The sequence below is a fragment of the Dunckerocampus dactyliophorus genome, chromosome 11, assembly GCF_027744805.1.
Source record: "Dunckerocampus dactyliophorus isolate RoL2022-P2 chromosome 11, RoL_Ddac_1.1, whole genome shotgun sequence".
In the NCBI taxonomy this organism is placed as follows: Eukaryota; Metazoa; Chordata; class Actinopteri; order Syngnathiformes; family Syngnathidae; genus Dunckerocampus; species Dunckerocampus dactyliophorus.
Genome location: NC_072829.1, coordinates 11,849,004 through 11,863,130, shown reverse-complemented (window position 1 = coordinate 11,863,130; position 14,127 = coordinate 11,849,004). Strand labels below are relative to the sequence as shown.

At 40.7% G+C, this 14,127-nt stretch overlaps 1 protein-coding gene across 4 annotated transcripts in view; it reads right to left on the bottom strand.

The window, feature by feature from the left end:
* Positions 1 to 13,230, bottom strand: part of rnf103 (ring finger protein 103) — a 57,303-nt gene extending 44,073 nt beyond the window's left edge. For all 4 annotated transcript variants that reach the window (XR_008572815.1, XM_054791287.1, XM_054791288.1 and 1 more), the window contains exon 1: positions 12,636 to 13,230. Coding sequence is in view for 3 of the 4 variants with exons in the window: in XM_054791287.1 (XP_054647262.1) it covers positions 12,636 to 12,861 (226 nt within the window). In the remaining variant the exon portion in view is untranslated. The remainder of the gene's footprint in view (positions 1 to 12,635) is intronic.
* Positions 13,231 to 14,127: the final 897 nt, after the last annotated feature.

Below are 14,127 nucleotides of genomic sequence, written 5' to 3'. Positions count from 1 at the left end.
CTTTTTCCATTATCTAAAACCTAATAAAAAGATTTGTTTCTTTAAGAAACTCTATGATGCATGATCGCGGAACTTCGCTGAACAAGGTTTTCAGATCAGGTACATTATAAAAATTGACACGGATGTGAGCAAACTCAATGCATTCCAGAAGAATATGTTTAACTGAGAGTGTACTATTACATGATATACAACGGGGAGGATTTTCTGCTGCAAGTAAATAGGAGTGTGATAAGCGAGAATGACCAATTCAAATACGAGTTTGCACAGCGTCTTCCCGTCGCTTAGATAACGGGATTGTAGTATGTGGTTCGATTATAGGCTGATGTTGGTAGAGTTTGTTACCGGGATTTAAATCTCATGACATTTGCCACTTTATTTTTATGTATTCATTAATCTTTGGTTTTAAGTCTGTATAGGGTATCTTCATTTCTGTTACAGCCGTATTAAGTGCCTCTTTTGCTAACATATCAGCTTTTTCATTCCCTTTGATACCTATATGGCTTGGTATCCAAACAAAAAATGCCAGTTTAGATAATACACCGACTTTGTATAATGATTCTAGTAACTGTACAATATAGGGATGTTTAAGATCTCTACATTGTAAAGACACTAGATTAGATAGATAGTTTGTGAAAATAACAAATTGTTTTCCATCAGTGTTTTGTATTATACCCAAAGCCATTTTCAAAGCCAACAACTCGGCAGTGTATATGGAAGCACTGTCTGGTAATCTAACCTGTTCTTTTATTGTGCCACTAATACAGGCTGATCCTACTTTATTGTGATCTTTTGATACATCTGTATAGATAGCATAGTAGTTCCTATATTTGTGTCTTATTTCTCCAAACCTATCCAGGTAGACCAGATCACTTGTAACGCCCTTTTTGAATGTTGCTAATGTCAAGTTTATTAAAGGTTCGCTGATCACCCAAGGAGGAATATTGGGTACTAAAGATGGAGAAACATCAGTGGTACCAAGAACTTGCATTAGAGCTTCTCGAACACGAAAGCCAAACAGTTTGATGGAAGATGGTTTAAGGTCGTAAAAAACCCGGTATTGTGGTCTGAAGGTATGTTCATACGTTGGATTTAATGGGTTATTCTTAATTTGATTGCATAGTTAAGAGATAGTTTTTGATATCTTAAATGCAGTGGAGGCTCATTTGCCTCCACATACAAGCTTTCCATTGGAGAAGTACGAAAAGCTCCAAGGCAAATTCTAAGTCCTTGATTTTCTATTGTTTTTAACTTATCAAGGTAGGACTTTCGAGCAGAGCTATAAACTGCACAGCCATAATCAAGTTTTGATCTGACTAAAGACCAATAGAGACGTAGCAGAACAATGCGATCCGCACCCCAATCCATTTTAGATACTACCTTTAAAAGGTTTAAGGCTTTATGGCATTTTTGTCTCACATGATCAATATGAGCCTTAAAGGTTAGCTTGTTATCAAATACCAGGCCAAGATATTTTGTTTGTTGAGTAACCAGGATGACAGAACCACTTATTTTAACTTCCAGATCAGAGTGTAAAGACCTTTTATTGCAGAAGTGAATGCATACCGTCTTTGTTCTTGAGAAGCGAAAACCATTTTCATCAGCCCACTTTTCAATTCTATTTAGGCAGTTTTGTAAAATTGTTTCTATGGTCAGCATATTCTCCAAAGAGCAAGAAATACAAAAGTCGTCCACAAACAATGATCTGTCCAACCGAGGAGTGACAACATCCACAATGTTGTTGATCTTTAACAAAAACAAAGTAACAGAAAGTATGCTACCCTGAGGAACTCCCATTTCTTGATTGTATAATTTTGAGAGGCTCGATCCAAGGCGAACTCGGAACACTCTATTACTGAGGAAGTTTTTAATGAAAATCGACAGTCTGCCTCTTAACCCAACATTATGAAGATCTCTCAGAATACCATACTTCCAGGTGGTGTCATATGCCTTCTCAAGATCAAAGAAGACAGACACCAAATGATGACCTCAAATAGTGCCATTACGAATAAAAGTCTCTAGTCGAATAAGCTGATCAACAGTACTTCGATTTTGTCAAAAGCCACTCTGAAATTTGGTTAGTAATCTTTTCCTTTCTAAAAACCAAACCAACCGAGTATTGATCATTCTCTCCATTGTCTTGCAGAGGCAGCTGGTCAAAGAGATAGGCCGATAATTTGTTGGTTTTGATGCATCTTTTCCAGGCTTTGGGATTGGAATAATGATAGCCTCCCGCCAAGAAACGGGAAAAACACCCGTTCTCCAAATTCTATTAAAAATATCCAATACAACTGAAAGAGACACATCAGGTAAATGCTTTAAAAACTGATAATGAATATCATATGGACCAGTTGCCGTATCGTGAGATTTCTTGATTGAATCTCTCAATTCGGCAATGCTAAATGGGATGTTGTAATCTTCCTCATTGTTTGATAGAAAATTAAGATCCTGACTTTCAGCTTCATCCTTATAAATTCTAAATGTTGGGGAATAGTGGTCAGTTGATGAGTTATTTTCAAATTCCTGTGCTAGCAAATTCACAATGTCGGGCCTTTCTGTACATTTATTTCCATCTGCTTTTGTTAAATAGGAAACAGAATGACTTATGTACTTTCCACTTATTTTTCTAATCATTTCCCATACTTTGTGAATAGATGTATGAATATTCAATTTAGAAATATAATTCTGCCAAGACTGTCTTTTTGCTTTTTTAATGATGTTGCGAGCTTTAGCGCGTATCCGCTTATACTTTTGTAAATTATCATTATTCGGGTGTTTTTTAAAATGTCCTCAGTGCTTTTTTACGTTTTTTTACAGCTTCCTTGCATTCAGTATTAAACCAAGGATTGTGTCTACGAGGGGAACAACTTGATTTTGGTATTGTGCTAGTAGCTATGTTAAGTAATGAATGAGAAAGAAAGTTAAGTGGATCTTCTATATCTCTGAGTTTGTCATGATTTATATTTAGTAAACATTGTTCTGAAAAAGCATTCCAGTTGGCTCTGTGGAGTTGCCAATTTGGAAATCTTTCTCCTGGTAAACACTTTACTAGTTTCATAAAAATAGGAACGTGATCACTGCCACATTGATCACTATGTACACTCCACTGAAAATCCATAAAAATTGTTGGAGAGCAAATAGACAAATCAATAGCCGTCATTGAGCCAGAGGCCGGGTGGAAGTAAGTAGCAGACTTATCGTTCAAAAGGCATAAATCAAAATGTTCAATCGTCCGTTCAACAATATTACCAAATCTGTTTACATTTTGACTACCCCAGAGGGGATTGTGGGCATTAAAATCACCAACTAATAAAAAGGGTTCTGAAAGCTGGTCAACCAGACTATCCATTTCTGTTTGAGAAAGTTGAAATCTGGGTGGAATATACACTGAACATATAGTACAGGTGCAATGCAGTGTTACCTGAGCTGTGATAGCTTGGAGATTGCTTTGAATATCCACAATTTCATGTGGAATTCCATTCCATTTTCCTCCGCTTATCCGGGTCCGGGTAACGGGGGCAGCAGTCTCAGTAGGGAAGCCCAGACTTCCCGGTCCCCGACCACCTCCTCCAGCTCCACCGGGAGGACACCAAGGCGTTCCCAGGCCAGCTGTGAGACATAATCCCTCCAGCGTGTCCTAGGTCTTCCCCGGGGCCTTCTCCCGGCTGGGCATGCCCGAAACACCTCACCAGGGAGGCGTCCGGGAGGCATCCGGACTAGATGCCCGAGCCACCTCAACTGGCTCCTCTCAATGTGAAGGAGCAGCGGCTCTACTCTGAGCTCCTCCCAGATAACCAAGCTCCTCACCCTGTTTCTTAGGGTGAGTCCCACTACCCTATGAAGAAAACTCATTTCAGCCGCTTGTATCCGCGATCTCGTTCTTTCGGTCATGACCCAAAGCTCATGACCATAGGTGAGGGTGGGAACATAGATCGAACGGTAAATTGAGAGCTTTGCCTTCCGGCTCAGCTCTCTCTTCACCACGACGGTCCGGTACAGCAACCGCATTACTGCAGACGCTGCGCCGATCCGCCTATCGACCTCACGCTTCAACCTTCCCTCACTCGTGAACAAGACCCCGAGATACTTGAACTCCTCCACCTGGGGCAGGACCTCATTGCCAACCCGGATGGAGCAATCCACCCTTTTCCGACTGAGAACCAAGGCCTCCGATTTGGAGGTGCTGAGTCTCATCCCAGAAGCTTCACACTCAGATGCAAACCGTCCCAGTAAACGCTGCAGGTCACAGCCCAATGAGGCCATCAGGACCACATCGTCTGCAAATAGCAGAGATGAGATCCTAGTGCCCCCGAACTGGACTCCCTCGACACCTTGGCTGCGCCTAGAAATTCTGTCCATGAAAATTATAAACAGAATCGGTGACAAAGGGCAGCCTTGGCGGAGGCCAACGTTCACCGGAAACAGGCTTGACTTACTACTGGCAATGCGAACCAGGGTCCTGCTCCGGTTGTACAAGGACTGAATGGCACGTAGTAGCGCGCCACCAATCCCATACTCCCGGAGCACCCCCCACAGGACACCACGAGGGACACGGTCGAATGCCTTTTCCAGGTCCACAAAGCACATGTAGACTGGTTGGGCAAACTCCCAAGTACCGTCCAGGACCCTTGCAAGGGTGTAGAGCTGGTCCAGTGTTCCGCGACCAGGACGAAAACCACATTGCACCTCCTGTAGCCGAGGTTCGATTAACGGTCGTACCCTTCTCTCCAGCACCCTGGAATAGACTTTCCCGGAGAGGCTGAGGAGTGTGATCCCCCTATAGTTGGAACACACCCTCCGGTCACCCTTCTTGAAAAGGGGGAGCACCACCCCAGTCTGTCAATCCAGAGGTACTGTTCCAGACTTCCACGCAATGTTGAAGAGACGTGTCAGTCAAGACAGTCCCGCAACATCCAGAGCCTTGAGGAATTCAGGGCGAAACTCGTCCACCCCCGCAGCTTTGCTTTGTGGAATTCCCTTTTTTATTAAAAGAGATGAGCCTCCGATAGGTCTACCATCTACCACAGAATTACTGAAGGTGTTAAAAATGTTATAATTCTGAAATGATATATTGTCAGATAACCTCAGGAATGTTTCCTGTAAACAAATAACAGAAGGGTTGTGATCATACAAAAGACGCTCTATTTCCTCATAATTTGGTTTCAGACCATGGCAATTCCATTGAATGACGGGTATTTCTTTATCATTACCCATTTAAGTATTGTCTTTCTTTTTGACAACTTGTATTTTGGACGTCTGCGTGGTGGGGGTATTCACATCCATATCATCTTCCCCCTCAATTGATAGAACTTCATATTTATTTTTAGTCGTTAAACTTTGTGGCACATTAAGCTTTGGCTTAACACTTTTTACTTTATCTGTTTGCTTTTTCGTTTGTTGGCCATTGCGAGCTGCACGACTACCAGAAGCACTTCTGGCAGGAGGATCTCGTGACAGGCTTCAACTTCTACGATTTTCATTTGTTTTCGTCTGTCCCTTTTTTTTGGTGATCCCTGTTTGTAATTTGGGGAATGGCCTTTGTAGTAATTGTAGAAGAGTTTTTCTTGATCGGGACCGGAGTACTACCCGTTACCCAGGTAAGCTCCGTCTGTGCAACTGTATCAGAACGGGGTCCACCTGTCACTTTCTGGGGTCCCACTGGAGGGGCCAACCCTGCCCTATCTGCATAGGTGGTGCCGCAATTGTGTTGTGTCTGAAGGCACTTGCGAGCTTCGGGGTAAGAAAGATGGTTTAAGGTCTTTATTTCTTGAATTTTTCTTTCCTCTACCCACTTTGCACAATTTCTCGTGTCAGCCGAATGAGATTCACCGCAGTTTACGCATTTAGGTTGGCCTCTACAGTCGGAAGCCACATGTCCTTCTTCGCCACATTTCACACAGCACTCCGGACTTTTACAATATGTTTTGAAATGTCCAAACCTTTGACATTTGAAGCACCGGATCGGATTTGGAATGTATGGGTCTACTTTCACTCTCAGATACCCAACTTTGATAAATGCTGGGAGATCTGGTTTTCCAAATGTCAAGCACAGCGTGTTCGTTGGTTTCCTCACGCCGCTCTGATTAGTAGTTACTCTAAAAACGTCGGCAACATCTTGGTCTGAAAGCTCATCTAAAATTTCGTCGTTATCACAGTCTACGAGTTCAGGGCAACGGATAACTCCCTTACAGGAGTTCAGAGTTTTGTGTGTAGACACCTTTACCGGTATATTTACAAATGTCTCTACCTTCGATAAATTATGTGCTTGTGCCATCCTGTCCACTTCCACCAGTATATCCCCAGATCTTAGGCAGGATATTGTCCTAACAGATCCGGCCAGCCCCTCAATGCCTTTGTTAATCGCAAAAGGCGACAATTAGAGTGGCTGGTTCGGATCGCTACCCTGAATGACCAGGAATCTTGGGAAAGATTTCTGGTCCTCGTTAGAGTCACTTGATCTACTTCTCTTCATTTGTTTTGTTTTAGATGCCATATTGAATGATTTAGGATTCAGTACCATTGCTCCCCACCCACCACCGAGCCCAACAAGGGGACGCCATATATATAAGGAAAAACATCTTATACTGACGACAGGGATACAACAGTACTATACTCTGAACGTAATAAGTTACACCCAGATTGACCTGATTGAGCAGCTGCCTTCTAAAATACAAATCTAGATAAAGATGGTTAATTCACAGTTATGTAGATTACGAAGTAATGTAAATATTAATTAATATTAATTATGTTACTTTAGTTGTATTTTAGGGCTAAACACCACCAGCCAGTTGGTTATATCCAGGCCTATATAACCACCCGACTAGATGAATCCAGGGCCAAAGTGATGTGTTGCTTCAGGAGGGCCGCAGTCTCACCATCCACTCAATCACCAGGATCCCTTTCTCCACCGACACGAGTCGCAGTCCACGGCAAACAGACCGTCCCACTTAGTCGCCTCTTACGACCTGCTGGGAGTACAGCGGGCCTATTCTACACCCCGAACCCGCAGGGGTATGGACAGGAAAGGATTAAAGTGGTACGATGGATAGCATACAATCGTAGTTTCAAACCAATTAAATATGATAAAGGAAGGATTCAAAAGGTGGGTAACTAATGGAATCACAGTGTGCTGTTTACTGTTGAAGGGGGGGCAGCGATACCTGCAACTCAGGGGCTATATTTAAAGGAGATGAAGGTAGGCCCCTCCTGGGAAGCAACTGGTGTGATACGAATCATATCGAAATCCTACAAAGAGGCCGGAACTAGAATTATTTCTGAACTATACAGAGCATTAGCAGCCAATGGGCACTCTGCTGAGTATATAAAAGAGAAATGGGAAAAAGAATTTAAAATCAAAACTGCAAAGTAAGAGTGGTTAAGCATGTTGACAACGCACTATACTGTACATCCACCAGTTCGCAGACCTACAGGGAGTTCTCCTGGAAGAATATCATACGTTTTTTCGTTACACCAATGGTTAAGGGCAAGCAGTAACATATATCAGTGCCTTGTTGGAGGGGATGTGGATCTATGGATGCAGAACATTCACAGATGTTTTGGAAATGTGATAAGATATTGCAATTTTGGAAAATGTTGGCAGGTATACAAAGGAAGTACTTGGATATCCGATACCTTTGTCTTGCACGACTATATATTTGGGAAATCTAAATGCAGAGAACGTACAGGAGAAGGACGGATGTCTGGTGGGGATTCTGTTGGTGGCAGGCAAAGGGGCTATTGCAGGGGGGTCGGGAGGGGGTGGGGATGCCCCTCCACAGGAGCGGTGGACTGCGATGGTGGAGGAGGTTTGCGTGATGGATGGGCTGGATGGAAAATGGATGGATGGATGGAAAGATGTCAGTGGAAATTGAAGTGACAAAAAAAGACTCGGGGTGTCTTAGAATAGTCAACTAACTATGTGGACTATCACTCTCGCAATCGAATCATATAAAATTGTCATGTGATCAAGCCCATACTGACTACATGGGGGGGGGGGTGCAACGGCTGCTGCTGAGCATACATTTTTACAAAAAATGTTTTTGTTACAGCCTATTTTGATACAAAAACAACAGAATTTGTGCTAATAAACAATTGAAAGTGACGTGTGTGTTTAACAGAAGACTTATTCATACCACGCTTACATAAAATCACCCGCTTGTGTGGCTCAGTGGCACAATGCAAGCACTAGCTTTGAATGTTAGGAAGACATCAACTGACTTACTGGCTCATAATGTCTACTAAAAAAAACATCCAAAGTGTGGAAGAAAAGGTTAGAGATGATTTCAGAAAGTGAAGTGTAACTTGTGTCAGCAGCTTATTACATGTCACACAACAATCACCATCATTGAACTAGGGCTGCAACTAACGATGATTTTAATAACCGATTAATAGGTAGATTATTGTTTTGATTAATCAATGAATCAAATTTTGTAAAAAAACACCACATTTTTTATTTCCGCCTGAATGCATGAATGGACTTTTTCCCCTCCCCAAAATCATTGCAAAAAGGGCGAGGAAGGGGAATTTCTCCGACACCAAAATTAAGTACAGAAGTATAAACAATCAACTGACAAACACCACAAACACTCACAGCACAGACTGCTACATGTGCATCACCAATTAATAAATAAGAAATAACAAATAAATACACTTTAGGAGCGGGCTTTGCGTTTGGCATCTGCTCGTCTGCTCTGGGGGGAAGTGTGGTGCCTTGTTTGACGTGCAAGTTGTGAAGCACGTAGCTGATGTAGATGAAGATGATATGGCCTGCGCTGGACAGGCACAACCATAGCTATTTATAGTTTTACTACTAGTTTTACTAGTTTTGTATCTTCGTATGGTAAAAGTTGTGCATGAATGCATGCATTTTCCTACGCACAAGTACAAGTGGATAAATGCGTGGGAATATCCTTACACATGCTAATGCATGCTCTATGTACATCTCTGCAGTGGTTTGCTTTGCAAGATATCAGAAAGAGGCAAAAATGTTGATTGCTCTTTTCCAAAGTCAAAGCTGATGTGTGTGACTTTTACCTGAAACACAAAGATAATAGGTCTGCTTTCATGGATGACTAAGGAAATTAAAAAATAGTCACATATGAGAGGCTGAACTCAGGATATTTACAGTACATTTTTTAATTAAATGATTAATCAATTACCAAAATAGTTGATTAATTGGATAATCGATGAATCATCGATTAATCGTTGCAGCTCTACATTGAACATCATTGAATATCATTTAAAACATCCTCAAAAACTTAATTTTATATCCCGACAGTGAATTGTAATGCAAGAAACTAGGCTGCTAGTTGCTGGCAGAGTTTTTGGCAAGCTGTTGTTTTTCAAGCGATGTTGTCTTATTCTCTGTGCACTTTTCTGATGTGTGCCAGCAATGACCATGTTCCTGTTTTGTTTGTCTTGCTTTCAGCATCACTACATAAATAAGGGTACTGTTGTTGCTCACCTACCATGTTTATTTGTTCATGTGAATGTTTTAGCCTGTTTCTCTGAGGTGGAAAAAGGATCTCCATTAGCTGTTAAAAAAAAAAGAAGAAAAAGACCATTCGTATTTTAGCCGACTATGAACAAAATCTAACGAATCAGATTTGACTATGAAAATCCTTAGTCAAAGACAGCCCTAGTAAAGACACATGTAAAACTGATTGCAGTAGATGAGTTTTTGTTTATGCTAAAAGAACTCCAGTTCCTAAAAGGAAGCCGTGAATTTCCAAAATAGACGGTACTAATCAAGTTTTGATAGGAGTCACATGCAGTGATCGTGTTTTGATGTGACAAATGTTAAGTAATTCTGATCAAATGTAAACTTACTACAGATTTTGCTTGGATATTAACACCACTGCAGCTGTTAAAAAAAAAAGCAGCCACACGAGTGAGTGACCCTCCTGTCAGTCATTCAGTCTCTTTGTCCCAGTGGGGAGAGGTGGGGCGCTAATGAGTGTGTGTCGTAGGCCTGTTATAAACACAATCTGATGTCAATTTCAGCCATTGTCATTTTGTGACATGATAATGTTTGTGACATAGACAATTAAATAAGTAATACAAAACGGTGGAACTTACGTTTCAGTTGCGTGATTCATGTAAGTATAACACCTCAATGTGCACCAAACGCATTTTGCTACATCCAAAACATGTAGTTTGACCAAAACGTTACATCTCATTAAATCTAAACAGGGTATTCCACACACAAATGCTGCATGCAAATCAAGGAAGTGTATATGCAAATGAGCTGACAAGTTATTTCTCAGTTTTTTTGTCCATATTCAGACAATAACAAAAGTGACACGAATTAAAAAATCAGTAAAATGGTCTAGTGTCCATGATATGCGCTATGTTTCTATTTTTTCCTGATCAATTTTTTCCAATCAATATACTTTGGGGAACTATTGTTTTAGATCATGTTTCCACTGAAGGTGAAGTGTTACTCTTGTGCTAACTAACAATGCATTGAACAACACTTCAACTACATTGAAGTGCAATTTTGTTTACACACACTTGATATCCCTTTTTATTTATTGTTTTTATGGTTGTGTGTGGTTTTTATTGAGGTGTTTTTTTCCTAACAGAGACAAGGGTGGTATTCTGCGACAGTTGCCCAACCAACCCAGCTTTTGTGCTCAAGATGCAGCTCAACAAAACAAATTCCCCAAACAGAATGAAATGGTACTGCAACAGTGGTTCACAACTAACTTTGTCAAGTCCGGTTTTCGGCTTTGTGCTATGTGCGTGTTCAATAATAATGGGGGTGTATGATGTCATACTATTCGACTTACGCTCAAACATGTAGCCATCCCAGCTGGTGTATTTGACGAAAAATGTAATGTAATGTAATTATCCTGGAGCGTGATGAGGAGTTCCCAAAAGATTATGACTGCTAAAAGCAACACTGTTGCCGCCAATAGAGCAAGGGACGACCACTGACAGATTAATGCTGAGCATGTAATGCGCAAGTTAACACTGATTTATTATACTAACTATACCCTACTAGTCTTTTCATTTACCAACGCTCAACATTGCACAACTTTGACATTTTAACACTTATCCATTTCCAAAATAAAAAATTGGAGCAACAACTTATTTTTGTAATGTTTGAAATATGTCTTCTTATTGTATCTCAATGTGACCAATCAATGGCAGTGTTGACGTGAGTACTCACGCAAGGACTGCTGTGACATTTACATCTGTTAAAATTGGCATATTTGTTATAATAATAATTATCATTATTATTATTTATATTTCATATTGCATTTTATTCCTGGTGCTTGTGTGAGCATATCTGTCTCGCATCAAGATGGACAATATCATCAGCGAATGTTGTTTTTTTTCCTCCTTGTATTTATTTACAACCTCGTAGGGTCTAAATAAATGGTGACCCCATCTCCGAATTCGTTAAACAATGAAACAGTGGCACTTAGCCGATTTTAAGATGAAAGCCTGGACATAACCTGGTCAGGACCAGGTCATGAGTTTAGCCTACGTTACCATGGTGATCCAGCTGCTTGAAAAGAGAGCTACCTTCGCTCAGCAGGCAAGTCCGGCTTTCCACTCAACACAGCTTGCTAACCCACTAAACTAACTTTGCAGAATACCCCCAAGGTCTATTTTTTATTGTTTTTGGTTATGATTGATTTTTCTTTAAGCGCATTTTTTGCTAAAAGAGACAGTCCATTTTATTTTCTTTGTTTTTTTTATGTTATTATGTTTGTTTTTAATTTATTTTATTCAAAAGCTCTTCACATTTTTTTTTGGGGGGGGGGGGGGGGGTTTGGTGAACATGAACATTCCAATGACAATGTTCAATACTCTTGAGAAATTAACGTTTATTGCTTTTGACATGGTGCACTCGCATTATTATGCCATATGTTATCATTACATTAATGAAAAAAAATGGTCTAAAAATAATGTTAAGAATATCATTTAGCAGCAATAATTAGTAGGACAATTGTCGTCCAACATAACTTGTTATTGTGACAGGCATTCCGAGGAGGTTGGGTTGCAAGGTTTATAGCGTGCGTAAAGCGCTTAATCTGCGATTCCAATCCTGATTTGCGCACTGCCACTTCCATATTACGTGCCTGCCCTGTTCCCTCAGTACAGGTTTTCTCTTCAATGAGAAATATCATCACGTTTTAATCTCGTGACACCTCGAGAACACAGTGTTAATTACAATATAAAAAGGTGCATTTCCCTATTTATGGTTATGGTTTAATTTATTTCGAACCTGCATACAGTTTACATTGAGTGCTTCATGTTACATTTTGGCCAGGTTTATGAACATCACTCACTATCTCTGCTATACAGCATTTTTGATACAAATCTTCATAACACATCATTTCCATGGACACAATGCTTGCTAAAGTCAGAATAGCACGGCATAGACATTGTGTCGCTGCTGAAATTCCACAGCATAATCAGGTTAAAGTTGAATAAGTGGTGAGCTGACAGCAACATAGACAATAAAACGGCCTCTAACCTCCAATATTGACTCATCAGTAAGCTAATGAAAAATAATAATTTTCTGACCAAAAACAATTCCTCCTGAAGGGGTGAGGAGGATTGGTCAAATGTGTGGTTGGGAGAGTACACAACTCATGCATGAAGTAGCTCATAAGAATGGTTACCTGATTTCTCCACCAGCTGGCTGACATCCTTCTTCTCAGCCAGCCCAGTGTATGCCAGCCCTCGACACTCCAGGATGGTCTTGAGTTTCTTGTAGCTGAGAGACACAGGGTCGACTAGCTGTGTTGCGAACACGCCAGTCTCATACCAAACTACCGCTTCAAATATCCTCGCTAGCATAAACAACACGATGAAATACAGGAGCAAAAAAAACAACTTGAGCCACATCGCACAGATGGACGACGATGGCGCTGAAAGCTAGACAATTCCGCTGTCAAATCGCGTAGACTTCCAGACATGAGCTACAATTCCTCCTTTGAGCAGTGGAATATTAGCTTCAAGACAACTATGCCTCGATATTCCCTGGCCAGCAGTCACTGCAGCACGAAGCCTGTTCGCTGTCAACAGCTAGCCAATTAGTTTAGCACGCCAGATCATTTCAGGCCCAGCTGATGTAACAACCAAAACAAATCGGCAGTGTCACGTGACAGATGCAGCAGTGGGATCGACACAGAAGGTCCAAAGCTGTTCGATAAACTCAGTACGATTACAGATACCACATTGCTCTGATGAGCTGGCGTTGGAAATGTGACGTCATGGTGGCGACACAGTTGCATAAACGCGTTTCAAAATAAAACACAGGATGTAATTAAATCAGATAGTGTTAATTTAAAAAAATAATTTCAAGAAAAAAGTGTCATAGTTGTAATAGTATAAGTTTAGTAAGTATTTAAAAATGATTATTTCTATGTGCTGTTCCCTTTCGCTCCATGAACTTTTTTATTATTTACTGCACCAAATCACCATATGGAATCACAGGAGTGCCAAAATTAAAAGGAAATACGTGTGGAAATACAAAGAGAGTCAATAATAAATATTATATATTATATATTATTTTCCATTTTGTCATTATTTTTCTGTATTGTCTTTGTTTTTTCCAATTTGCCGTTGTTTTTCCTGTTTTGTATTTGTCTTTTCCATTTGCTTTTTGTCATTGCATTTAGTAATGACAAAGACGAAAGAATGATTTCTGTATTGTCTTTGTTTTTTCCATTTTGGCGTCGCTTTTCCTCTTTTGTCTTTGTCTTTTCCATTTGCGTTTCGGGATCGACCCACCAAAGGGGATCTATGTGTTTCACCTCCTTCTGAGTATGTTAAGAGGGTACTGGTTCACAGAGCACACGCACCTAACACCCAGGTTATCATGGTCTTAACGACATAACCGTAAAGAATAAGTGTACTCTGCCACTTCTCATTCTCCTCATGTTCTCCTCATTGCACGCAGCAACTGTGGTTACTAAATTAAATCTTTGCAACGCATACCATCTGATACGTATACGGGAGGGAGATGAGTGTAAAATGCCCGTCAACACTCCATTAGGAATATCTGTTCATGCTGTTTGGGCTCACTAATGCACCCGCCGTATTCCAGTGTTTTATTGATGATGTACTGAGGGATATGCTCAGACAGTTCTGTTTTGTCTACCTCGATAA